Here is a 26,970-nt window from a genome sequence, read left to right as displayed (position 1 = left end):
CAAAGGTTGGGAGCTGCATCAAATGGACGTTAAGACAGCCTTCCTCAATGGTGTCATTGAGGAGGAAGTCTATATTGAGCAACCAGAAGGTTATGTAATCCATAAAAGAGATTCTCATGTTTGCAGGTTGAAGAAAGCCTTATATGGGCTCAAACAGGCTCCTCGTGCTTGGTATGAAATAATTGATAAGTACTTACTAAGCTTGGGATTTTGCAAGAATGATGTTGATGCTAACATTTACTTGAAAGTTTATAATGATGAGATGCTTATTTTAGTTTTGTATGTGGATGATTTATTTCTCACTGATGAAAGTAAATTAATCATAAGATGTAAGAAGGAATTAGCCTCAGAATTTGAAATGAAGGACTTAGGTTTAATGCATTACTTCCTAGGGTTAGAAGTATGGCAAAGATCCAATGAAATTTTTCTAAGTCAAGGAAAATATACCATTGATATTTTGAAAAGATTTAGAATGATAGATTGTAAACCTATGCATACTCCTATGGAATCTAACTTAAAGAAGTTAAGCGTTTCTGCAGCTAACTCTGATTTTGCAGATCCATCTGAGTACAGGCAGTTGATTGGCTCCCTGATGTACCTAGTCAATAGTAGGCCAGATATTTGTTATGCTGTGAATGCTCTCAGTCAGTTCATGAGCTTACCTAAACTTGTTCACCTGATGGCTGCCAAGCACATCCTAAGATACCTACGTGGCACTATTGGTTATGGGCTAAAGTATTCACTTAACACTTCTATCTTCCTGGAAGGCTATTCAGATTCAGATTGGACAAGAAGTGTCAAGGACAAGAAAAGTACTTCGGGTATCTGCTTCAACCTGGGTTCTGCAGTGATCTCTTGGGCATGTAGAAAGCAATCTTCCGTAGCATTGAGCACTGCAGAAGCTGAGTACATTGCAGCATCTGTTGCATCCAGAGAAGCAGTGTGGCTTCGCAAACTCCTCGTTGGATTATTTGGTCAAACTAGTGGTCCTACCACCATTCATTGTGATAATCAAAGCTGTATAAAGATGTTAGTAAATCCTGTATTCCATGACCGGTCCAAACATGTTGAAACGCACTATCACTTCATTCAGGATATGGTGCAAAGAGGCGCAGTCCATCCAAAGTACATTAGCACGGATGAACAGGTTGCGGACATCCTTACCAAACCTTTATCCAAAATGAAGTTCGAGTACTTCAGAGACAGACTTGGAGTTGTGGAAAACGAAACCCTGATTGAGAGGGAGCTCCAACCTCAATGACTCTATCTGCAGCACTTTGATCATTCTTGCTCGTGTGCAAGAATGAATTGTGTCCAATCTATGCTTGTGCGCTAGATGGATAATTGTAATTATGTAAAGACCCACTTGTGTATTACACTTTCTATGCTTGTGTGCTAGGTGGAAGATGTAATTCCATGCTTGTGTGCTAGGTGGAAGATGTAATTCCATGCTTGTGGCTAGATCCATTCTATGCTTGTGTGCTAGATGGAACTCTAAAAGTTCAGATTATGTATTCTCTTCTTCCCTACTTAAGATGGAGTGTTGTTTGTAACTAGGTCTATATATGGGTTCGGATTGCCTTAAGGCAACATCCGAACCCATTTAGGTCCCGGCCCTATCCTAAAGGGTAACGTGACCCCAAGTCTATGCCCAGCCCTATTCTTCACGCCATCCTAAATACACACGCCACAATAACTATATTGGCGCCAAAAAGAAAAGGAGGCCGACTTGCAATAACAAAGGTGAAGATGCATATAAGTAAAGATACTTTGCAAAAGACAAATCATTCAATTTCAAGTCAAGCGAATTAGCTCTGCCTGATAAGGTGCGAATTCACAAAGAGGGTGCGAAATTGTTCAGACTTGTGCGAAATTGTCCAAGAGGACATAGGCTGTTTTGGTACAGACTTGGAGAACTTAGAAGTGCAGATCTGCCATACAAAAAGGATCAGATCTAACAAGGAAGCTAAGCATTGAGTGCAGATCTGCCATACAAAAAGGATCAGATCTAACAAGGAAGCTAAGTATTGTACTTGTGATTTTAGAGGAGAATATATAATCTGACCTGTGGGTCTTTAATGCTGGGTTTTTCCTCCTTGGAGGTTTTCCCAAGGTATGTGTGTTTGTCTCTTGTTTACTTACTTCATTTCTGATTTTACTGAATGATGACTTATTAAAATGCTACAAATCTGACTACAATCTAGGGCATAATTAAAGGATATAAATCTGATTAACAAACCTAGGGTATAAAATTACACCTGTCAACTCATACGAAATTGCGATTCAGCTCTGAACTTATGCATTAAGGTTCTATAATGTATATGATGAATGCCTTATCAATGTTATCGAATGAATATTTGAAATTTCCTATATTTTTTTAATATGTCTTTTAAAACTGACCTCCCAAAAAATCAATTTCATCCCCCCCATCCCCCCCATCCCCCTCCTGAAAACTTGGTGTAAAATAGGTTTAATCAACTCGAGCCACTTGACCTAAACATAGGTTATAACATTTATTTTTTTGAAAAAGAGAAAGGATATACAAAATCAGAGAAAACAAAGATTTTCAGTGAACAATTAATGTATATGAAATTAATTTTCTCAACCTTGTTCAACAAAATCTTACGAGCACAACTAAAATAACCAAACATACGTGTGAAGATAGCATCCATGCAAACATCCAACACCAAGAGTCAAAAAATTATAAAGAAAATTTCAGTTTCAGAAAAGGCTTCTTGGCCAATTCTACATTAGAGGAGATTAAGCAGAGAATTATTACAGGTCATTCTCCATTTGTGAGACCACGTAGGGTTCTTCAAGGATTAAAAGAGAATAGGTTAGAATGTTAATTGATATTCTAAGCTGATCCAACAACTACCCACAAAACTTCACATAGATTCTTCCAAATTAAACCAAGCACAATCTACTACATTAAAAAACAATGCTCTAAGTAATTTTGCAAGACAAGAAGACAAACAACCTTTCCTAAGATAGTTTTTAAACTGTAATCAGATTTAATTATACAAAGGGCTCAATTTTTTCAACCTGCACCAAAAAGCTTTAACTGCTTTTCTGGGTATCATTACGCTAACCATACATCTCTAAGAGAGCTTATAATTATGTGACCATTCAACTCATAAGGCTAGTTTTACACACGTTTCCACTCCACAAAAGGCTTCTTTAAAGGCCTGCAAAGTGTCAAAGATGTCTTGATATCAATGCATTGACTTCTAGTGTTGGAGGTGTTTGAATATCTTATTGGCTGCTAACCCTAAGCATTCTTTTGGCTCCGTATACTTAAGTTCCTTCCTTACAATGCCAGATTGCATTTGGAGTCAAGCCACTCAAGAAATCTCTAACAATAACATGGATATATTTTGGAGCTAGAATTTTTTTTACTCCACATCCTCATTTGTAAACTTGCAACTTTTTCTTCTAGTCTTAAAAACATGGAATTTTTCCAAGCTGATCCTCTACAGATCAAAAACCACTCATCTTTAAGTATTTTTGATCCTCAACCAATTTAACTACTGAATAGAACTCAAGTTTCTGTCCATATTGCAATTAGTAAGCTTCTATGGTAGTGGTGTGTCAGAATAGTACCAAGAATGGCAAGAAGTAATTAGGGCACTCAACCATTCCATTCTAGTAGAGTTAAAGCTGTCCCCACAAGGAAATTTTGGTTTTTGTAGCATTCCCTTCTCAAACTTAATCAGTAAAAGTGATCATTAGCCTATTTTTCGAGTTTTTCCTAGGCTAATTGGTTTTGTTAAGGGTCCCCACTATTGTTTGAGTGCACAGGTTCAATTTTCTTGGTTTTGGTTGATAGTATTGAGTCCAATTGGCATGATGGATTACAATGACGCTTTCAAAAGAATTTCTGAACTCTTGAGGTGGAGAGCATGTCTATTTTTAGTCTCCAAGTAGGCAACTATCATGGTGTGTTCAGATTGGGTTTCCAATGCCTCAGCAATGCTTTCTGCAATTCAAATGGGAGTATTTAGATATACACCAAAGTTCTAATGTTAATGATATATGATTTCACTTTAGTGTTATATTTTTATACAGTTATTTTATGTCCCCTCTAGTGGACGCCTAGGGAAGGGGGCTTGCACATGAACTCATTTTTCTAGTTCAAAATGTTCTTTTAGTGCGAAATGAATTATTTATAATTTCATATTGGCTTATTCTTTCCTCCAAAGCTATAAAAAGAGGTTTGGGCTCTCATTTTGCATATACATAATGAAATGTTGTTGCATTGAAGCTATGTGCTCTTCCTTGAATCTTTTGAAGACAAAAAACCCTCATTGGATTACTAGTTTAGGATTTGAAAAAACAACCCTTAGCTGGTGTGGAGTGGTTCGGCTCAAGAATCACCATTGTTTTTCACTGAGTTGAGTACACATAACAAAATGCTGTCAAATTGAACCTTACTTGTTCTTCCTTTAAGCTTTTGAAGATGAAAGCACTGATTGGATTACTGACTTCGAATTTGAAAAAACGTAGACTTATTAAACTCAGGAATCACCATTGTTTTTCATAGAGTTTTGAGATCAGAATTTTCAAAATGAGGAGCTTTGAGGTGTTTTAATTAGCAGATTTTTGGGTGTGATTAACTAATTTTCAGTCTTTTTAATGTTTTTGAAGTGTGTTTTCAATGATTCCCTTGCTGGCCGTACCATTTCCAGAATGAAATGAGGGCCTTCATGGAGCACAATGCAAGGACAACTCAAACACTCCTCCAAACCTTACAAAATATGAATGATACAATCAATACTCTCCAACCCAACCAAACAAATGGAAGAGATTTAAACTCTAATCATTCAAAAAAAAAACGTACAGTCGGAATCAAGCTGTCAACGAACAGGAGAGCAGCCAGAGACAAGGATCCACGGGAGGCGGGAGGAAGCACATGTCGCGAATCCTGAAGGAGGTGCTGACTAAGTCAACAATCTCCCCCTTTGCACTGACTAAGGGTTCCGCACCGACGGAATGAAAGAGGCCTCCTAGGATTCGAACCCATAACCCAACGCTCTGATACCATTTGTTGGAATCACCGCTACCGTTACGCCAAAAGCTCAAGCTGTCAACGAACGGGAGAGCGGCCAGAGACAAGGATCCACGGGAGGCAAGAGGAAGCACATGTTGTGAATGCCAAAGGAGGTGCTGACTAAGTCAACACATACCACCAAGGGGATCAACCTCTAGGCCAACAAGACCTTCCTGCATACCTAGGGGAGAACTAGATTTAAGACAGCATACTCAAGACTGGATCCCAAAGTTAGAAGAAATGTTTCCCTCAAGGATTATTATGATGCTAAAACACAAAATGCCCCTAGTAGGGAAAGAGGACAACCCAACAAAGATTTAAGACAAGGGATAAGTAAAATGACCCTTCCCAACTTTGATGGATCCAAAAGAGTCATGGTGCATTCATGGGTCCAAAAGATGGACACCTATCTCTCACTTAGTCCCATGACGAAGGAAGACACTTTCAAATTCACTATTCTACATTTGCAATGAAATGCCCATGATTGGTGGCATGATGACCTTATTATCCAAGGCCACCAACACATAACAACTTACGATGAATTCACTCAAAAACTTATTAAAAGATTTGATCAAAAGCACCCTGCATGGTAATTTAAAGAACACAATCAGAACAACATAGAACCGTAGAAGGTCATGCCACTGAATTCCAAAAACTTTCAGTCACAGTACTAGAGGTTTTTCAAAGTATATTCACATATCTATTTGTTGAAGGATTAAAAGAACCAATCTGGGGTATGGTAAACGCTCTAGATCCTATAACACTTGAAGATGCAACTCAAAAAGCATCAAGATTGGAAATCACATCATCAAAAGACAAGCCCTACACAAAAAGTCAACCCCCATATGCAACTCAAAACACACACACCAAACCCCCATATAAGAAAAATTGACATAAAAGGGAATTTCCTCCTAAAAATGACCACAATAAATTTTGAAAGGAAAATTATGTTTCCAATATAATGAAATATTGGAGTATGGGCATGTTTGTAATTGATAAAACCCTAAAAGGCAACAAGAAGACCTAAAAAAGAAAGGTTTGAGCTTCAAATGCAAGGAAGAATGGGGGCCAAGACACATATGTGGAAAGAGAAGCCAAGCATGTAATATAGAGGCAATGTCCGATGCAGAGGCGTGGGAAGAAGAAAAGGAAAACCCAAGCAAGAAAAGAAGGTGAGATGAAGAACAACATGAAACCCTAGCTACCATCTCTAGAGCCTCCAAGCATCACCCTTTCCAAATCAGAAGAGTTATAAAAGGACAAAGAGTAACCACCATTGCCAATAGTGGGGCAACCCACAACTTTATCGACAAAGGCTTGGTTGCAAAAATAAAATTAGAAACAAAGGATTTTAAGGGCTTTAAAGTAGCCTTGGCTAATGGATCCACTTCTCCATGTACTTGTAAAGCGGAAAATCGCGGTCGAACCCTAGTTGGTCTCCCCTCTTCTAACTCCGAGGAGAGAGAAGGGAGGTTTGCTAGGATTCGATGGGTTTTCACTTAGGGGGAAGACTTTACATTCAAAAGAGGGGTTGAAACTCATAAGATCCAATCCCACACAAGGTAAGATTGGATGCTAGATGAATTTCAAGGGTTTGGAAAGCAAAGCTACCCTCTTTTGTAAAGAATGTTGATTAGGAAATTAAGCTAAGAATACATAGAAAGTCATAAAGATTCGCTTATAAACTGAGTTTAGGTTATAGGATGAAGCTGTGGACCTGGAATTAGCAGTAAAATGTCGATACGGCGCTGTCCTGCAAATTTGAGAAAAAGTTGTCGGGACGATGGCGCCCGGCGCCACGGTCCTCCGAAAAATCCGCGAAACGAAGGGGGATCGGTTCGTCTCTGCACAAGGATTCCAGATCTTCAATCTCAGCCGCGTACCTGCAACCTACACACAGAAAAGCGAAGACGATTGGGGGGTTAGGGATTAGGGGTTTGCCTTTAGGTCAAACCCCGGTTTTGGAATTAACCAAGAAATGAGCAAGAGCTGTAAATGTAAATGTATGTAATGTAAAACAAGTACTAATACCTTGTTCTAAGGATGTTTGTATCCTTATGTGCGAAGGTTTAGATGTTGTATGTTGTAGTACGTAGCATGTAATAAGTGATCTCCTCTTCAATGGTTGAATCCTTGACTTGAATGCAACACTTAGCCTTGAATGGAGACTTGAAATGATCAATTGCTTGAATGCTTGAATGTTTGAGTATAGTTTCCACGCTTTGTACACCTATCCTCCTCATGCCAAATGAGAGAGAAAAATGTAGTTTATATACTTGTCAATTAGGGCTGATAGACTGATTTTCCCGACCTTAGGCCGACCAAGGAAGTATATTTCCAAATTGCAATCAAAAAGACCCGATATCACTTAGGAAACCGGGCCCAAAATAGGACCCAGGGACCAGGGCGCTGGGCGCCATGGTCCTGGAGGACCAGGGCGCTGGGCGCTCTGGTCCTGAGGGACCAGGGCGCTGGGCGCTTTGGTCCCACCTCCAGGACAGCGGGGTGCAAGGGGGTTCAGGCCAATGGTGCTTGAAAAATGCAGTTTTCAGTGTCGTGAGCAAGTTTTGTGGTCTCCATTCAGGTTGCGTGTTGCGTCGCCATCGTGAAGACCGAAATGCAGTCGAAATTGCAAGTGTCGCAATTTTAGGACGCTACATTTAGCCCCCACTTTAGCGGGAGTATGTATGCTCATACTTCCGGTAAAGTACAAGGAAGCAATCATTGAAAGACTTTCACCACGTCAAGGAGGCAAGATACACCAAGCCCCCAGTGGACTAAGGATCTTACGACTTTGATTGACAAAGTAAAAGGGAAGATCACGAGGGAGAACCATGACTGTCAGTAGTAAGGTTCCCTCACTATGAGTCATGTAAAAGAAATACCAAAAATTTCAAGACAAAGCTAAGTTTGCCAAGAAATTTTCAAGTATCTTTGAAAGGATAGACAGGGTGTATGCCCCCCTACGTTAAAGCGATCGCACACGCCTCAACGGGGGTGATTGTTTTAACGTAGTGATACACATAAGAAATGAGAAAGGAAAGGAGCACGTTATCGCAAGGATTTAGCCCCCAAGTATGAGATAAACCCAAGGATAATAGACACAAAACACAAAGCACGAGGTGACTTCGCTTTCCTCGGAGTCAGTATGCTGTATGATAAGTCATGTATATATATCATATGTATGTATGTATAATTGTTCTTCATTCCCCAATCAAGGAAGGTCACCTAGAAGAAGGGAACACATGTGTCTTTTGAGTCAACATGAGAGAGACCAAAGAGATCTCAATGCTTTGCATCGTCCTCAAGTAGACAACACTAAGGACGACAAATAGAAGAATGAGAATAACATATAGAAGAAGTAACAAAAGAAAGGGGGAGAGAATCTGCAATGCTAATGTAACTAGTCTAGCACGTCATCTACCCCCCGATCTTGCTGATCAATGTTTCGGGAAGGCAGGGAACACGCTAGAGGAGGAACATCCAACACAGCAGATGGAGCTATCACAAGATCCAAACAAGGGCTATGTTCATGTTCCAAGCCACATTGTTCTTGTCTAGGAGCTAGGATAAGTGCTTTTGAAAATTCATTAGATAAATGGTTATCAACATCAACAAGTTCATATTCACTGTCAGAAGCAAGAGGAGTAACATTTTCATCATGAATAACATTTTCATCTATATCATCATCAAGATTTATAAAAATAGGATCTTTAACTCGCACAGGATCAAGACCATCATGCATCTTATGTTTAGGAGATTTAGGCTCAATATCCGGCTGAGGAGAAAATGGAATAATGCTTGTTGAAGGTGTTTTTGGAGATTGCAAAGTTTGAGAAGCAGCTGCTTGAGCCCTAAGACGACGCTTTCGTCGGCGTTCGCGTGCAGAACGATTACGTCTAGTCTTAGTAGGAAGTATAGAAGATTGAGGAGGAGGAATGTTCTCATCCTTATCACTTGGGTGTTTAGGTTGTGGTTTCTTAGGCTGGATAATAGGAGAAGAAGAAGGTCTCTTCTCTCTATAAAAGGCAGGAGGAGGAACTGCTCCATATAAAGGAGGAATTTTTGGTTTAGGGAGAAGACCAAGTCCATCATGACGAGGAGGTATAGGTCTACTCTTAGAAGATTTATTAGGCATAGACATAGTCACATCCATGGGGACGGGTTGGGAATTTTCTTGGGGAAAGACATTAGTTTTGTCTTTCAAAGGAAGAATTTCCTTCTCAAGAATGAGAGGAATGTCAAGTTTAGGTGTTCTAGGTTCACTTAGAGATAGGATCATATCTGTTTTCCACTTTTGATAAGATTTAAAAAGATGATCACTTCGCGGAGGAAGAGATTGGAATTGTTTAGGCCAAAAGTAATTAATAGGAACACTAGAGGTTCTTTCAGCTGGTTTAAAGAGACTATGATTGACAGTAACAACTTCACCATTATGGGGAAATTTCAAACACTTATGAATAGGAGAAGCAATAGCTTTCATGGAAGATAGCCAAGGATAGCCAAGCTTCACACGAAATTGTTCGGAAGAAGGAATAATAGCAAAGTTCACATCAAGAGATTTATTATGGACCTCAATAGGCAATGTAATAGAACCAATTGCAGGAGAAGAAAATGCATCAAATAGTTTCACAATCACATTTGTTTTGTCATAGATCACTTGATTCAATTGCAAAGTAAAAAGAAATTCTTCAGTAATAACATTAACCATGCACGAAGGATCAATAAGCACTCCCCGGCAAGGTGTATTCTTGACTTTTGCAACTATGTATAAAGGACCATCAGGTGCTCTAATGGTTTCACTAGAATCAAATGTGATGGAAGGTTCTTTAGGGATTTCTTGCTGCTCTACAAAGTTAATCACATTCGGAGTCATAGACACAAGACCATCAGATGAGAAAGAGGAATCATTAGCCTCAATCGCATTAGAGGTATGAGAGGTATGAGAAGGTAATGGATCAGTAAAAATCTGAAGATTTTGGTTAGGAGGAGCTACAGATGTGTTGCCTTTATCATTCACTCCAGAAACAGAAATAGTATTATTATCAATCAAATCTTGAATTTTACCCTTTAAAGAAAAACATTTTTCAGTATCATGCCCAGGCTGACGATGAAAATGACAAAAAGCTTTATGATCAAAATAAGGTGAAGTAATCTTTGCAGGATCAATTTGTCGTACAGGAGGAAGAGTAAGCACATTTTGTCCCAATAACTTATTCATAATATCATGCAATGATTCATTCAAAGGAGTATACTTTCTTTCTTTTCTGAAAAATTTAGAAATAGGAGGCACACCTGATGCTGCATTCACATTGTTGTTGATGATGTTTTCATTGAATTTGATGGAATCTCTGTTCGGTTTAAACTTCCCAAATGGTTGTTGACTGCTATCACCCTTATCACTCGGAGCCATAGGATGTGATTGTTCCATTTGACTCACAATCAGTTGATAATTGTGAAGAGTGGCACACAACTGTTGGAAAGAAGTAAACTCAAAAAACAGAAGTTTGTCTCGAATATCTTTTTGCAAATTAGAAATAAAGATTCTTTGAATATCATTATCAGGCACTGGAAAAGAAATTTGAGCATACAAATGCTTATATCTACCAATGAAATCAGTCACTTTTTCTTTAACACCTTGTTTACAATGCATTAAATCAATCAAAGTAACTTTAGGACTTATATTGTTTTGAAATTGTTGAATGAAAGCATTTGCAAGTTGTTCGAAAGAAGTAATAGAATAAGAAGGCAACGAGCAATACCATTGTAGGGCTTTGTCTCTTAATGTTCTAGTGAATAGTTTCGCAAGCAACCTTGGGTCGTAAGCAAAATCAGTACAAATTGTTTGAAAAGTCTTAACATGTGTTAGAGGATCTCCTTTACCATTATAAAGCTCCAGATGCGGGATTTCAACATGCTTAGGAGGGATAGCTCGAACAATGTCAAGAGAAAGTGGGCTCGCAACATCAAATGTGGGCACACTAAACTTAGATTGATTCATAGAGGCAATTTGTTGCTGTAAAGAAGAGACAGTTTGTGCAAGATTATTAATGGTAGCTTCAGTCGAAGAGTTCATATTAGGTGTGTTAGATTGAGATGGAGGTGTGATGTTATTGAAAGAGGGTAAAGAGTAAGGTGGTGGGACCCTATGATAGTCAACCATAGGGGATGATTGGATAGGAGGAACACTACAAGGAGGAATGGAATGGTTAAATGAATTGCCCCCTTGCATCATGTTCATTTGTGAAGATGTAATAGGAACACTCATTGAAGGAATGTACGAAGAAGGTGGATTGAATGAAGGAAAAGGATTAATTGAAGGAGGAGGATTGCCCCCATGACTGGTAATCACAGGAGGAATGTCTTGTATAGAGGTAGCCATTATGTTTGATGTAAAGGTAGGTATACTAGCAATAGGAGTTGTCAAAGGAATAGAATGATTGACTTGTGTAGGAGGTTGTGTATAACCTAAAGATTCAGCACAACTCTTCATAGGCATCACATTCGAATCCACAATGTGTGCAATACCACGCAAAACATCAATTCCATTCTTATCACTTTGAAGCATGCATTTTAGACCCTCAATTAAAGGAAGAGCTTGACTATCGGGATACTCATGAGACATCCATTGGTGAAAATCGTCAAATTGGTTATCCAATTTCGAAAGTTGTTCAACGGAAACTTCATGGAGAGCTTCTTCATCATTAGGAGGATTAGAGGAATTACCCATGTCCTCGTTAAAAAGGCTACTCAAATTAGGTTCCATCTCCTCGATAGTTAAACCTCGGAATGACTTAATTCTACGGCTTCGTCTAACGGGAATAGTGTAAGTAGGGCTTGTTGTTGTAAAACTCATGCACTAGAGAGAGAGAAAAGATTTTGATCTTAGAGGTAGCAATTTTCAGTAAAAACAGTCAATCTTCCAGATTTAAGCTGTTAAATGCAATCACAACAGTCTCCCGAAATTTCGGAAAAAATGTCCGAGACCGTGGCGCTCGGAGTGCAACACGGTCCTTGCAACTTTTTTCGAAATTTGCAGGGATGAAAGGTATGATGATTTTAGAGCTAATCTGAAAAAATTGAGTGATTTTACGATCTGTAGATAGGCCAAATTAAAGTTGCAATCTCAAAATTGAACCCTATCAAGATTGTCGAAAAATGCAAAATTTGAATTTTGAAAAAGAGAGGGAAACTGAAATTTTGAATTTTATGATTTTAGAGGGAATGTCAAGAGCAATGCAAATTTTGAATTTTGAAAATTGATTCAATTTCACGCAAAATTCAATTTTGAAAGCGGAAATCAAAGTTGTTGTAATTAAGCACTTAATTTCAAAAGCCACAAAATGCAAGAATTTGAATAAAGCACTGAAATTTCGAATGAATAAAAACACACTTTTCAGATTTAAGACAGTAAGAACACAATTTTGACACAAAATTTCAATTTCGTCAATTTTTGAATGATTAGGAGCCTTAAACCAAGCAATCACAAGACCAACTTTGACTGTAATTTTGAAGGTGTTATAATTGACAAAATCAGCCAAAATTCTGAATTTTAGCAGAAAAACACAGTAAGATCTCGCTCCCGAAATTTCGGAAAAAATGTCGGGGACGATTGCGCTCGAAGTGCAACACGGTCCTCGCAACTTTTTTCCAAATTTTCAAGGATGAAAGATATTGTGATTTTATTGCGGAATCCAAAGTTACAGCTGATTTGGAGATGTTTTGATCAGTGAAATTGTCGGACAAAGGTTGAATTAAGAGGGTTTCAAAAATTAGGGTTTTGACATTTAACCACTTAATTTTCAAAATTAAAGTACAGATATGAATTGATAATTTATAATAGAAAAGCAGATCTGAAGCAAGCATTAATAATTAAACATTTCGCAAGTTCAATGTTCAAAAAGAAAATTTAGGGTTTTTATGCAATCACCTCTAAAATTTTGCAAAAGATCAAACATGGAAATGTAATCAAGGAATCAATTTTCAGATCTAAGCATGAAAAATCAGAAAGGATGTTCACGTCGGGTTCACCAAAATGTAAAAGCGGAAAATCGCAGTCGAACCCTAGTTGGTCTCCCCTCTTCTAACTCCGAGGAGAGAGAAGGGAGGTTCGCTAGGATTCGATGGGTTTTCACTTAGGGGGAAGACTTTACATTCAAAAGAGGGGTTGAAACTCATAAGATCCAATCCCACACAAGGTAAGATTGGATGCTAGATGAATTTCAAGGGTTTGGAAAGCAAAGCTACCCTCTTTTGTAAAGAATGTTGATTAGGAAATTAAGCTAAGAATACATAGAAAGTCATAAAGATTCGCTTATAAACTGAGTTTAGGTTATAGGATGAAGCTGCGGACCTGGAATTAGCAGTAAAATGTCGATACGGCGCTGTCCTGCAAATTTGAGAAAAAGTTGTCGGGACGATGGCGCCCGGCGCCACGGTCCTCCGAAAAATCCGCGAAACGAAGGGGGATCGGTTCGTATCTGCACAAGGATTCCAGATCTTCAATCTCAGCCGCGTACCTACAACCTACACACAGAAAAGCGAAGACGATTGGGGGGTTAGGGATTAGGGGTTTGCCTTTAGGTCAAACCCCGGTTTTGGAATTAACCAAGAAATGAGCAAGAGCTGTAAATGTAAATGTATGTAATGTAAAACAAGTACTAATACCTTGTTCTAAGGATGTTTGTATCCTTATGTGCGAAGGTTTAGATGTTGTATGTTGTAGTACGTAGCATGTAATAAGTGATCTCCTCTTCAATGGTTGAATCCTTGACTTGAATGCAACACTTAGCCTTGAATGGAGACTTGAAATGATCAATTGCTTGAATGCTTGAATGTTTGAGTATAGTTTCCACGCTTTGTACACCTATCCTCCTCATGCCAAATGAGAGAGAAAAATGTAGTTTATATACTTGTCAATTAGGGCTGATAGACTGATTTTCCCGACCTTAGGCCGACCAGGGAAGTATATTTCCAAATTGCAATCAAAAAGACCCGATATCACTTAGGAAACCGGGCCCAAAATAGGACCCAGGGACCAGGGCGCTGGGCGCCATGGTCCTGAGGGACCAGGGCGCTGGGCGCTCTGGTCCTGAGGGACCAGGGCGCTGGGCGCTCTGGTCCCACCTCCAGGACAGCGGGGTGCAAGGGGGTTCAGGCCAATGGTGCTTGAAAAATGCAGTTTTCAGTGTCGTGAGCAAGTTTTGGGGTCTCCATTCAGGTTGCGTGTTGCGTCGCCATCGTGAAGACCGAAATGCAGTCGAAATTGCAAGTGTCGCAATTTTAGGACGCTACAGTACTAAAAAAATACCACAACTATGCATCACCTTGGGGAAAAATCCAATTAAAGAAGATTTCTACATGGTAAATTTGGGGGATACCTATGTAATCTTGGGTGCCACATGGTTGCACTCCCTGGGACCTTTCTACCTGGACTTCCCAAAATCAGAACTTTGTTTTAAACATAATGGGCAAAAAGTCCTTTTGCAAGGGCTATCCAATGGATCACGAGAGTAGTTTCATCCAAGAAGATGGAAAGAATCCTTGGACATGGACAAGGGAAATGGAATTCTCGATGCATGATTCTTAACAAATCCTCTCCCCAAGGCAAAACTATACACATTAATATCCAACCAATCTTACAAAAACACAAGAAGGTTTTTGGCAACACCCCACCGGGACTCCCCCACCCCCCAAGAGAGGTTTTAAACATACCATAGAACTTGAAGAAGGGACTAGGCCCATAATCAGCACACCTAATAGTCACCCCCGAAAGTTCAAAGAGAAAATAGAGAAAACCATCAAAGAGCTTCTTGAAATGGGTCACATGAAGCATAGTTCTAGTACCTTTGCCTCCTTTGTGGTGCTAGTCAAAAAAAAGAACAGCACCTTGAGGATGTGCATAGATCATAGAGCTTTGAACAAGAAAACAATTAAAAAAAGTTATCTCATCCTAGAGTTGATGAACTAATCGATAAACTTCATGGAGCAATATATTTCTCAAAAATCGACCTAAAATTAGGATACCATCAAATAAGGCTAAGAAAAGATGTCCCCAAAACAGCTTTTAGATGCCATTATGGACACTATGAGTTTCTTGCCTTACCTTTAGGACTAACAAACAGTCCTACTACTTTCCAATCATGTATGAACCACACTTTTAGAAAACAACTAAGGAAATTTCTCTTAGTCTTCTTTGATGAAATTTAAATCTATAACAAAATTTGGGAGTAACATCTAAGACATATAGATGAAGTGTTGGGAATAGTTGAACAACAATCATTATTTGACGATATTTTAATCTATAACAAAATTTGGGAGGAACATCTAAGACATATAGATAAAGTGTTGGGAATACTTGAACAACAATCATTATTTGCCAAGCTATACAAGTGTGAATTTGAAGTAGAGGAAATTATGTTCCTAGGACATAAAATCAGTGCTCACAATGTCAACATTGATGAGGAAAAGAATGAAGCCATAAGGAGTTGGCCAAAACCAAGGACCTTAACACACCTAAGGGGATTTTTGGGACTTTGCAATTGCTATTGAAGATTCGTCAAGGGTTTTTCAAAGATGATTGCCCCATTGACTAACTTAACCAAGAAGGATGTGTTCTCTTGGAATGAAGAGGCACAACAAGCTTTTGAGAAACTTAAGGAAGTAATGAGCTCTTGCCCTATTTCAGCAATTCTGGACTTTTCCTTACCATTCGAGTTAGAATGTAATGCTTTTGGAGAAGGCATTGGAGCAATGTTAATGCAAAACAAACATCCTATAGTCTTCAAAAGTAGAAAACTAAAGAAAACCAAAAGGAGCTATTCCATATATGACAAGGAGATGCTAGCAAAACATGCATGCTTTAGTTAAATTTACGCAATACCTAGTTTGTGGAAGATTCGTTGTAAAAACGGATCATAATAGCCTAAGATTCTTCCAAGATCAAAAGAATTTAAACGATAGACAACAAAAATGGGTAAATAAAATACAAGCATACAATTTTGATATTGAATACACAAAAGGGAAAAATAACATTGTAGTAGATGCCCTTTCACGAGAACCCCATCTAAACTCCATAACAAGCATCTCCGTGGATTAGAAGAATTCAATTATTGCCAATACGCCAAAGATCCACAAGCTAGTGAAATCATAGAAGGGAACACACCAAATGAAGAATATAAGGCGGTGGAAGAACTCGTCCTATACAAAGCTAGAATATGCCTTGTACCGAGTTCAACGATTAAAGAGAAGATCATTAGAGAATACCATGACAACCCCTTGGCCTGTTATGAGACTTTTTCCCGTGAAAGAATTTATAATAAAATAATATATTAATCAAAATAATTAAGAAATATTATTATAATGAAAGGGTGTGACTTTTGCAATCACCCTTGGGGTATTATTAAAACCCGTAAATTAATAGAGAATGGGGGAGGTATGGAGATTATACCCAGAGAAGGAGAAGAACACAAGAGAAAGATAAATTAAAAGGAGCACAAGAGAGGGGATAGTTAAGGCTTGGTGGTTGGGCATTAGGCATTGGAGAAGGGGCATGCAGTGTGTGTCCAACTCGGGGTACAGCGTACACTCAGGAGTGTCCTGGCCAGGGCTGTGTTTATTTCATGCCATGAAAGCATGCAGGGTTCTGTGTAGGAACCGTGTGCTCCTGGAGTGCTTCCTTGCCTGGAAACCCTAGGCCTATAACTAATCCTTTGCGTGCGGGAAAGCAACCTCTCCATGATTTACAGATATGTATTAATCAATTTCATATAGTCACTGCCCTAATGTTTCACTACTGCAAATTATTATCTCAATGTTTTATTATTGATATATATATTAATGTTTGTAAAGATTTCCTCCTTGAATGTATTTAGTGTACATAAAGTTTATATGGTTATATTTCAAATGTTTCTTTCAAATAAATTTACAATTAATTTATCTATTATTATATTTACTTTTCTAAATGTGGTATTAAAGCATTATAATAAATAATAAATTAAAATTGCCTTACTGTCAAGATTATTTATATTAGGTGAAAAGGTTAATTACATTAAGTTAAACTTTAATATTTGATTTATTTAATCTACTCCAAATATTTAATTAACCATAGAGGAAAAGTACCATTACATAGCCAGCCACCAAGGATATTGTTGTCATTTTATGACACCCTTGGTCCATAAGTGAGAACCAATCAAAGATGCGTTCAATGGACCAGTTCTACCCAAATTGATCAAGCGCCAAGTTAAGGAATCAAGAAACCTCTCAAGTGTTATTTCATAATGATGCAGACTTTTAGCCTTCTCCCTTCATCCTTGCATCTTGCCTTCATACCTCAAGGTCCACTGACCAACTCTCCCCTTAAAGGATGTTAGATTTCGGGATTCGAGGAACTAGCCTAACCCTTACTCTTTTGGTAAGCCTTAGATCGTTTCCCCAAAATACGAAAACCCTTCCTTTGTCGAATTTCAGGATTCAAGGAACTGGTCTAACCCTTACTCTTTTGGTAAGCATTAGACTATTTCCCCAAACCCCAAAACACAAGAACCCTTACTTTGTTGGAGTTTCAGAATTCGAGGAACTGGTCTAACCCTTACTCTTTTGGTAAGAGTTAGACCATTTCCCTGAACCTCGAAATACGAAAAACCCTTCCCTTGTCTGATTTCAAGATTCAATTGGTCTAAATCCTTACTCTTTTGGTAAGCGTTAGACCATTTCCCCAAACCTTGAAATATGAAAACCCTTCCTTTGTCCAATTTTGGGATTTGAGGAACTGGTCTAACCCTTACTCTTTTGGTAAGTGTTAAACTATTTCCCCGAACCTCGAAATGCAAAATTCCTTGTCAAATTTCAAGATTCGAGGAACCAATCTAACCCTTACCTTTTTGGTAAGAGTTAGCTTGTATACCTGAAACCCAATATCATTCTCTCATTTGCCTTTCATTCCAACAGTCTTTCGGACTCTGAAGTTCCCAACTCCTCATCTTTAGCAATGTTTTCTTGAAGGCTCGATGTTCGATCTCCGATGACCAACAACACTTCCAAATGGCATGATCAACACTCAAGAGAATCTTAATGCTTCACCAACTCTTACAACTTGTCTACTTTTATTCATGGAGCTACAGGGGTGCATTTATTGTATTTTGCAGGTTTACCATCAAGTGGAGTCCAAGGCCATGCCTATTTATGGTTGCATGATGGGTTTCATGTTAAGTTTATGTGCTCCAATCTTGGATTGTCAGGCAATCCACCTTCTAGAAGTACTTTTCTTCTTGGGATTGCCTTGTCAGGGTATGGCCTAGTTTCTTGCATGCACAATCCTGTCAGATCTTGTCACTTCCCATTTTCCCAAACTGACACTCTTGTACATGCCAGAGCTAGGGTTTCCCCTCTTTGACCATTGGTTTCTTCTCTATGACCAGTTTGCTATAAATAGGTTGTTAAGCCTCATTGTGAAGGGTTTTCTCCCTACTAGCTTGAGCCACTTTCTGCTCTTTCACTTGTCTAGAAGATTTGTATATTTTCTTGCAATTCTACAATTGTAAGTTTGGCCATTGGCTTGAGAATGAAATGAAATCCTCATTCTTGCCTCTCTTCAACTTAAGCAAGTTGTGTATGTTTTCTTACCTTCATGAAAAGTGTGTTTTGTGGCTTTCTCTCGCATATATGTTGTGTTAACTTGTTTTTGAGTGTGCCTTGTGGGAAACCTTCTTCCCTTTTGACATTCAACAAAACATAGCCTCCATACAAGTGTTTGGTGTCATTCATGCAATTGAAGTTTGTGCACCCCTAGGGTATTTTGATTGATTCTTGGTGTCATTTTGGGGCAAGATGAGAGACATCTCTTATCTTGGTGCATCACCTCCTTTCATTTTCTGCATTTCCTTCTTCACTTATCTCCTACAAACTGTTAGAGTAGGTTTAGAAGTAGAATTTGAAGTGTTGAGTTGGTAAAACCTCTCACCTCAATTAAGAAGGAAGTCGGCCTTCTCCGAAGATTCAACCACCTTGCGCAAGGTCCCACACTTCAAGGTTGAATCTGTATTTTACAAGGTTGTTGGGTTGATAGCTCAGCAAGGGCGCAAAATTTTGTCACAACAAATACTATAAAACTTATACGCAAGGGAAAAATACTCATGGAAAGGCCTCAAGAAAGATATCCTCAAACATGTTCAAGAATGCCTGACTTGCCACAGGAATAAAGTAGAACAAACCCATCCAACAAGCCTCCTACAACCACCACCCATTCCTAATAAAAAATAGGAATATGTTTCTATAGACTTCATAACCGGGCTTCCCAAAGTACAAGGCAAAGACAGCATATACATGGTGATGGATCGCCTTACCAAATATACACATTTCATGGCAATATCCACCAACTGTAGAGCTCCTCAAGTAGACGATGTTTTCTTCAAGGAAATTTTCAGATTGCATGACCTCCCTAAAAACATTGTCAGTGATAGAAACAGTCGATTCATTAGCCTATTTTGGTAAGAGCTCTTCCAACTAGTAGGGACAATACTCACACCAAGCACAAGTTATCATCCACAGATTGTAAACAAATGGGTGTAAGGATACCTAAGGAACTATGTTACAAGACAACAAAATGTGTGGATCAAATGGTTACACCTTGGGAAATATTGTTATAATACCACCCACCATATGTCGATAGCAATAAGCCCCTTCAAGACCTTGTATGGGTACGAAGCAACCTCATTTGAAAGTTTGATCGTCCAAGGAAGTCATGTACCAGGTGCCAAGGACTTTGTGCAACAAAACATGGATATTATGAATACACTCAAAGATAATAAACACCAAGCACACAACCAACAAAAGATATATGGTGATTGAAAAAGGACTGAAAGGACATTTGAGGTTGACGATTTGGTTTTCCTAAGATTACAGCAATACAAGCAGTCATCAATCAAGGAAAGTGGAGCCAAGAAACTAAAACCCAAATTCTATGGACCAAACAAAATTTTGAGAAGGATAGCGGAGGTTGCCTACGAATTGAAACTAACAACTAATGGCAAGATCCATAATATCTTTCATGTGTCCCAACTCTAAAAGGTACTTGGACAACATGTTACTCCATGTTTGGAATTACCTCCACTAGATGATGAAGGCAAGTTAATTTTGGAAGCTGAAACCATAGTTTTAAAACTCGTGGACTCGCCACGGACTCGCGAGTCCATGGGAGCCACGAGTCGACTCGCCAGGACTCGCCGAGGCGAGTCCTGGCGAGTCCATCTGAAAGACTCGCGAGTCTTTTGCAAGGACTCGCGCGAGTCTTTTGCATAGACTCTCTTATACTTTAAGTTATATTCCATATATACTGTCAGGATGTTTGAGAGTGGTTTCGGACCTCCAGGAGTTATAATGCAAAATCTAGTTTTTGGAGGATTCTTCAATTTTCCAGACTTAGTCAGATTTCAGGATCAGGAAGACATTCCAGACTTAGCCAAATTTCAGGGCATTTGAAGATCAAGATGACATTCCAGACTTTAAGTTATATTCCATATATACTGTCAGGATGTTTGAGAGTGGTTTCGAACCTCCAGGAGTTATAATGCAAAATCTAGTTTTTGGAGGATTCTTCAATTTTCCAGACTTAGTCAAATTTTAGGATCTTTCGGCGATGCCCCTTGACCCCAACTTGGGGGCGTTGCCCCGAAACCCCCGTCGAAAAATATGGGGGGAAATTGCGCCGATGGAAGTAGGGAAAATTTAACCTCCGAGTCTGATTAGGCTCCATATAAAAGCATAATTAGCATTGAAGAAATCTTGGTATTATACATTTTAGAGTTGAAAGTTTGAAACTATGAGTATGTGACATGTGTAATGTTTCAATTATGGCTCTTATGTTCTCTAAATGCATTAATTTCTTTATGTTTTTTTGTAAAACCACGGTTTTTTTTTTGCCGAGTCCTTGCCGAGTCTTTCACGAGTCTTTCACGAGTCCGAGTCCGAGTCCAAATTTTTGGTTTGCCGAGTCCGTGGCGAGTCCGAGTTTTTCAACTATGGCTGAAACCATTATGGACTGTTAAGTTTTGTCATTGATAACAATATTTTCGTTCAGTTTGGGACATGTGGCTTGTGTGTGTATTTTCTGAAAGACAGTGGTGATCAGTTTGATCGCTATTTCTTTCTTCTTCAGCGAGTGCCATTTGTACATGTTATGTATGTGATGTTGTTGCAGGGAACGCAGAGAATGTCTGCAGGTAGAATCAGCCTTTTCTGAGTGCTGAAGAGTGTCAGGGGCATTACATTCTGTGAGGCAGTTTTATATTCTCTATTATGATTTGCAGGGGTAGTTCAAATGAGGTTCTTTGATACTATCTCTGGATTGCAGTTTCAGTTATGGTTTGCAAGGGCAGTTTCAGAGGATCGTTTTTTATGATGTGGCAGCTGGACTGTTGGTCAGAGGCGTTTTTTTTTCTTTTGGCAGCGCTTTCATTTCTTACCCGTTTTTTTTCTGAGACATTTTTTTCTCAGTTTTCTCTTTCTTATGCATGTGCCTTTGTTTGATTCCGGTGGTGTAGTGGCACAAAGACAAAACCATATGATTCAAATATAGTTATTAATGGTTTTTGGGCATTTTTTATAATGGCATGATGAAAGGATATTGATGTTTTGATGTGATTTAAAAAGAGGTGTTTTTTCTTGAAGACGGTTTTTTTTCGTGAGCACATCCCTCTTTCATTTCTGTGGGTTTCTCTATTGCCATGGATGGTTGACAGGTGTGTGTTGCTGGAAATGGTAGTTCGTTAAAGTTATTGCAAACTATAGCAAAAGTAAATGAGGTAATATGGAGTTAAAAAATTAATGTGAGCATCGATATTATAAGTGCTGCTGTGTGTTTCATATCTTTAGAGCTGCAAGAGTCTCTGACTCCTACCTGGCGTGAAGACTTTTCTACTTGTCATTGCTGAGGATAATTGTGAATAGTGTAAGAAGAATAGGAAGGATTGGGAGTCTTTGCTCAAGAATCAAATCTTTCAGATTTCCAGGCAGCATAGATACATTCCTCCAGTCATGAGCATTTGACTTGGTGCCATTCCTTTTTGCGTTTCATCTGAGATTAGAAGAAACAGAAATTGAAAGACGAATGGAAAATTCAATTTGAGTGGGAGTTATCAAAGATGGTGTGAAGTAAGAAATTTTTGTGTGAGGACGTGTTTGGGCTTGATAGACAGAGAATCGACTATGTTATGGTGCTGCTGTGCATGAAAGAAGAGTTGCATGCGTGACGGCTAGTGCTGTGCGTAAGAAGTGTTACTGTGCATGAGATTGGTTGCTGTGCGTGGAAGGGAGTGCAGAGCATGATAGAAATTGCAGTGTATGAAAGAGTGTGCCATGTTGATTGAATAGTTTATGTGTGAATGCTGCTATGCTTAAGTTCTCTGTGTTATAAAGAAAATGAATCTGCAGGAATAAAAATGCCTTGCAGAAGCTGATCTAAATCTTAAGTGTTTTATACACAGCAGCATAAAACAGTGGTCTTATATTTGGGTTGTTTTTTTTGTTTTTTTTGTTAAATCAGGTTTTGTGTTTTCTTAAGGGGTTGGAGCCTCTTGTGTACTGAAGTTGGTGCTTTGTATGTGAGTTGCAGCTCCCTGTTGTACCTGGGTTGGTGCCCATTTGTTTTAAGGAAGCTATTGTTGCCATGGTTTTTTACCTGCAAGGGTTTTCCACGAGATATGTCTTGTGTTCTCCTTGTGTTTTGGCTTAGTATTGTTGGTTTGTTCAGATTTGTATCTAAAAGAAGATTAAATACCGATTCACCAACCCCCCCCCCTCCCCTCTCTCTGTATTTTCCATTTGGTTTTCATGGACATGCAAGAAAAGAGATTCAAGAATAAGTCTATTACAAAGTAGTTGGTTAAATGGAGGGGTCTACCTACGGAAGACGCCACTTGGCAAGGAGCTGGGATCTTTGATCACCTTTAAAACTTCCATACAATAGTTATTAGCATAATTAAGTTTCCATTGTTATATTCAGTAAAATTACTGAATAAGCAGCTTATGCATAACACGTGATAAGGGTGCTAATTAATTTGTAAATCATTTCAGGTTTTATAATGCAATGAGCTAAATGGATTTACTTGTGCAAAAAACCTATCAATTCCTTGTGTTTCTGAAAATGATATTTTTATTAACAAAGGTGTTTTTCAAAATTACAAGTATAATCTCAATTACTAAAACCAATTCTCACCTTCAGGTCAAGAGGGGCAAACTGAGGTTACAAATAAGCATTTGGGAGGAAAGCTACAAATTATATAAGTGACTCAATGAGGCTCATGGTTGGAACCTTACATTTGGTGCCCAAAATAATTGTATAGAACAAAACATATTAAAATGAGATTTTCAATCCATGCATCCATATTGCTATATAAAGTAAAGTTATAAATATGTTGCATATAAAACATAGCATGCATGACAACATTCGTGTATATGTTTAAAGAAAGTGTAAAATTATTGATCAAAATCAAGATATCCAAAATCAAACAGACCAATAACTCAGCAACTATTACCTGGATTTCCAAAATTGCTATGAGAAGTATCCAATTCATAAAATCAAACCATTTGCCAATCCTATACAAAGACATCAGTCCCAAAGAATGCAAACCTGCTCTGGAGTCTTTTCATGATATCGACTTTGTGAAACCCCTTGGGCCAGTAGTTCTTTAACCCTCCCGCCTGCATAGAGTTCAGATAGACACCCATGGGCTTCCGAGATTAAAGACGCTCGAAAAGCACAAAGACCGAGCTGTGCCATAGCTCGATTAAAAAGTATCTGTGTAGAAATATCCATGTGTTGTACACCATCCTGCAAGTGACTCATAAGCAACAAATCTCGAGCAACTGAAAAATCATCTAATATAGCAAAGTGATAGATGTCACAAAGCATGGCCCTTGCTTTTGTCCGTTCATCACCATGCTTGTAGATCAGAGAAACCAGAATGTCCATTAGGGTCCTGCTATGTTCTGGAAATGTTGGCCTACGCGGCACAATCTCTGGAGTAACAATGAATGCTGGAGGTCCTCTAAAATCTTCACTTGGCTTAGGTTCTATATTAGCAGCTTTGCTATCATAATCATCCATGTCTCCATTTTCAACTCCATTTAAATCAGCTTCAAATGCAGCAGCATCTGTCCTGGTTTGCATCTCGGCCAGTTTTCTCATGGCTTCATAGACCTCCTGCGGCTTATAGTATACAAGTTCCACACGTTTTAGGGCAACCTTTGCAGCTGCCTTCATATCTTGCATCCGTTCAACATAATCCTGAACATTCTGTGCAAGTACCATAAACAGTGGCTCATCTTGCAGGCGCTCAACATACTCCTTTGTGTGAGGATCAATGCACTGTAAACTTTTGAAGAGTTCGTTATCAATTCGTTCAAGAAATGCAAGAATATTACCCCAAACTCGGATAGTCCCCTCATGATCTGCCCCTTTCTGGGTTTCATTTTCATCAGGCTCTACAGAATCATCAATGACAATGTTCGGGTACTGAGCCAGAATATCAAGCATAACAAGAATATTCTGGACGCATTTCTTCCACACAGGAATTGGCATATGGGTGCTGAGGCTGGGGTTCACATCAAACTGTGCAGAAACAACATTCACCAATACCTCTAGTTTTTGTGCAGGTGTCTTTGCCACCCTTGTTAAATATGTGAGTTGTTCAACTTGCTCAACCCTCCCTGTTAGGAAAAATCAAAAGAAGCGCACAGTTTTAGAAGTGAAAATCTAGCCATTCTTTTAAAATAAACGGTAGATATTTCATACCAAAATAAATTAAGTTAGTTCTCAGCAAAACAAATTTATTCATAGTAACAGAGAAAAATCTTCCCTTCTAGATATAACTATGTATACATGCCTGTTCCTTTCCTTCCACGAGCAGCAATTATTTCTTTAAGCTTCTTGTCCACCATTTCCCATGTAATCTCACTTGGATCTCGCATAAACTGTTTGTCCATCAATTTATCCCTCTTACTCTTCTTCTTCTCCCAACCACCTTCTTCATCTTGACCTTCATCTTCATCTTCATCTTCATCAGACTCTGTAATATATGAAGCGGCTATTTTGGCAGGGTCTTCCTCAACATCCACTTCAGAATCCTCATCCTCATCAGATTTATCCACATCATCTTCTGACACAGGACTGGCTCTATATCTCTCAATATCAACTTCATAAAGTTTATTATTTTTTTTGAGCTTTTGCTTCATTGAATTGAGGGCTTTGGCATTGCTGCTGCTCATCTTTTTCTTAGCCTCCTTGTTAGCCAGGGCTTGCGCCAGAAAATCCTCTAGCACAACAAGAGCCTTGATATATAGTCTAGGGACCTGGACAGACTCTGTGACCCGGATCACCTTCTCCAGTTGCTTGTTAAGCTTATCAAAGCTTTCCTGTAAGCTGACCCAATCATTAATCTTCATGGCATTCTTTATCTGATCAACAGTAAGACTCATTTCCTCAAACCTCTTGTCTTTTGCAGACCTAACAACCCTTCGCTGATCATCAGACTCATCGCTGTCACTTGCAGCTTTTGATAGATATTTGGATCTAGCTGCAGTATCGCCGCCATCTCTATCCCCTGCCTCAACTTCATTCTCTTCCTCTTCAATGTCACTCTCTTCCTCTTCAGATTCACTATCTCCCTAAGAACATTAAATGAAAATACAATTTTGCAGATGAGATGATAAAATGGGTCTCAGACCTTAAGGCCAAACTACAATTCTCGTAACCAAAAAAAACATACAATTTTCTTCTTCCATAGTTACTAGAGACCATTTTACCAATTACTGTCAGGGTTTTGGATTTACAGACCCTCACTACAGACTGAGAAACAAATTCCTAAATAAGTAAATATACAATTATCCAGCATGATGGGTTCTGCAGACCATTTTGACCTACACGCCTGCTGTAGAGATTTAAAATTTAAACCAAAATACTCTGAAAAACAGAATGGAAAACAATCCTCTAAAAAAGAGGATATGTATTTTCTACGTCGTTAAGCTCTATAGCTCCATTTGTCCTAAAAGACATTAAATTTACATACTAGACCTACAGGCGATTTTGGCTTTCCTTTCGGTCAATATGACCTCTAATGGCCTGTGAAACTCCAAAACCCTCAACTTTCAAAGACCATTCGAAACAAATCAATCGATGTCATTTACCAAAAAAGGGAAAACAACAGAGCAAACAAAACCATGACTTACTTGCGTCCAAAAACGAGAAGCCATTGTAAACTTGATTTGACTCCGAGATGCCTGCGGAAGTTCGCTCTGCTTGGTTTGGGTACAAGACTGCAAATTAGAGGCTCTGGAAAGATGAGGATGAATGTGTAGCAAAAATAGAGCAAAAGGGTTTTTAGGGCAGAGTTATCTCATGTAAATTATATTTCCAGGTTCATTTTGATTGAGACGTAAATGAAATAGTTAATTTATAATTGGTATATGCATATAAATTTAGCTTATATCATGATTTTATTAAGTTTAGAATTTTATCATCAATCTTTAGATTTGTTCTTCTTTATCTTGTATTAGACCTATGAATGTGAACCTAACCAAACTAGTTATATTATCGCATATTTAACACTAGCTTCTAAAATTGAAAGTTCAAGCTCTTCTCTAATTGATCATTTCATTAGTCATTGTGAACACACTCTATTTACAGTATGTTGAATTATGTTCTCGGTTGTTGTATTTAAAGACATGCATTCATTTATTTGAAAGGTCCTAGAAATCTTTTAGGCAGGCCCAAAATTTGTTTTTTGCAAAGGAGAATAAAAAATCCAAGAGCATCAACGATAGATGAATGCATGTCATCATAGGTCCATTGTATTCTTGCTTGTTATTTTCAAATCTTTGTTCAAACTCATAAATTATTTACATCCAAGGATATGGCCTAGGAGAAC

The 26,970-nt window shown here is 38.6% G+C and overlaps 1 protein-coding gene across 1 annotated transcript in view; it reads right to left on the bottom strand.

The window, feature by feature from the left end:
- LOC131064553 (eukaryotic translation initiation factor 3 subunit C) overlaps positions 1–26,454 on the bottom strand; it is a 32,682-nt gene extending 6,228 nt beyond the window's left edge. Inside the window, exons 1-3 of the mRNA XM_057998719.2 lie at positions 26,273–26,454; positions 24,927–25,711; positions 23,676–24,750 (exon numbers count right to left, since the gene is read on the bottom strand). Coding sequence (XP_057854702.2) covers positions 23,676–24,750; positions 24,927–25,711; positions 26,273–26,296 — 1,884 coding nt within the window. The 5' untranslated portion in view covers positions 26,297–26,454. The remainder of the gene's footprint in view (positions 1–23,675; positions 24,751–24,926; positions 25,712–26,272) is intronic.
- Positions 26,455–26,970: the final 516 nt, after the last annotated feature.

Source organism: Cryptomeria japonica, chromosome 4 (genome assembly GCF_030272615.1).
Source record: "Cryptomeria japonica chromosome 4, Sugi_1.0, whole genome shotgun sequence".
Taxonomy (NCBI): domain Eukaryota; kingdom Viridiplantae; phylum Streptophyta; class Pinopsida; order Cupressales; family Cupressaceae; genus Cryptomeria; species Cryptomeria japonica.
The sequence above is the reverse complement of the archived record's forward strand: the minus strand, read 5'-3'. Positions and strand labels throughout refer to the sequence as shown.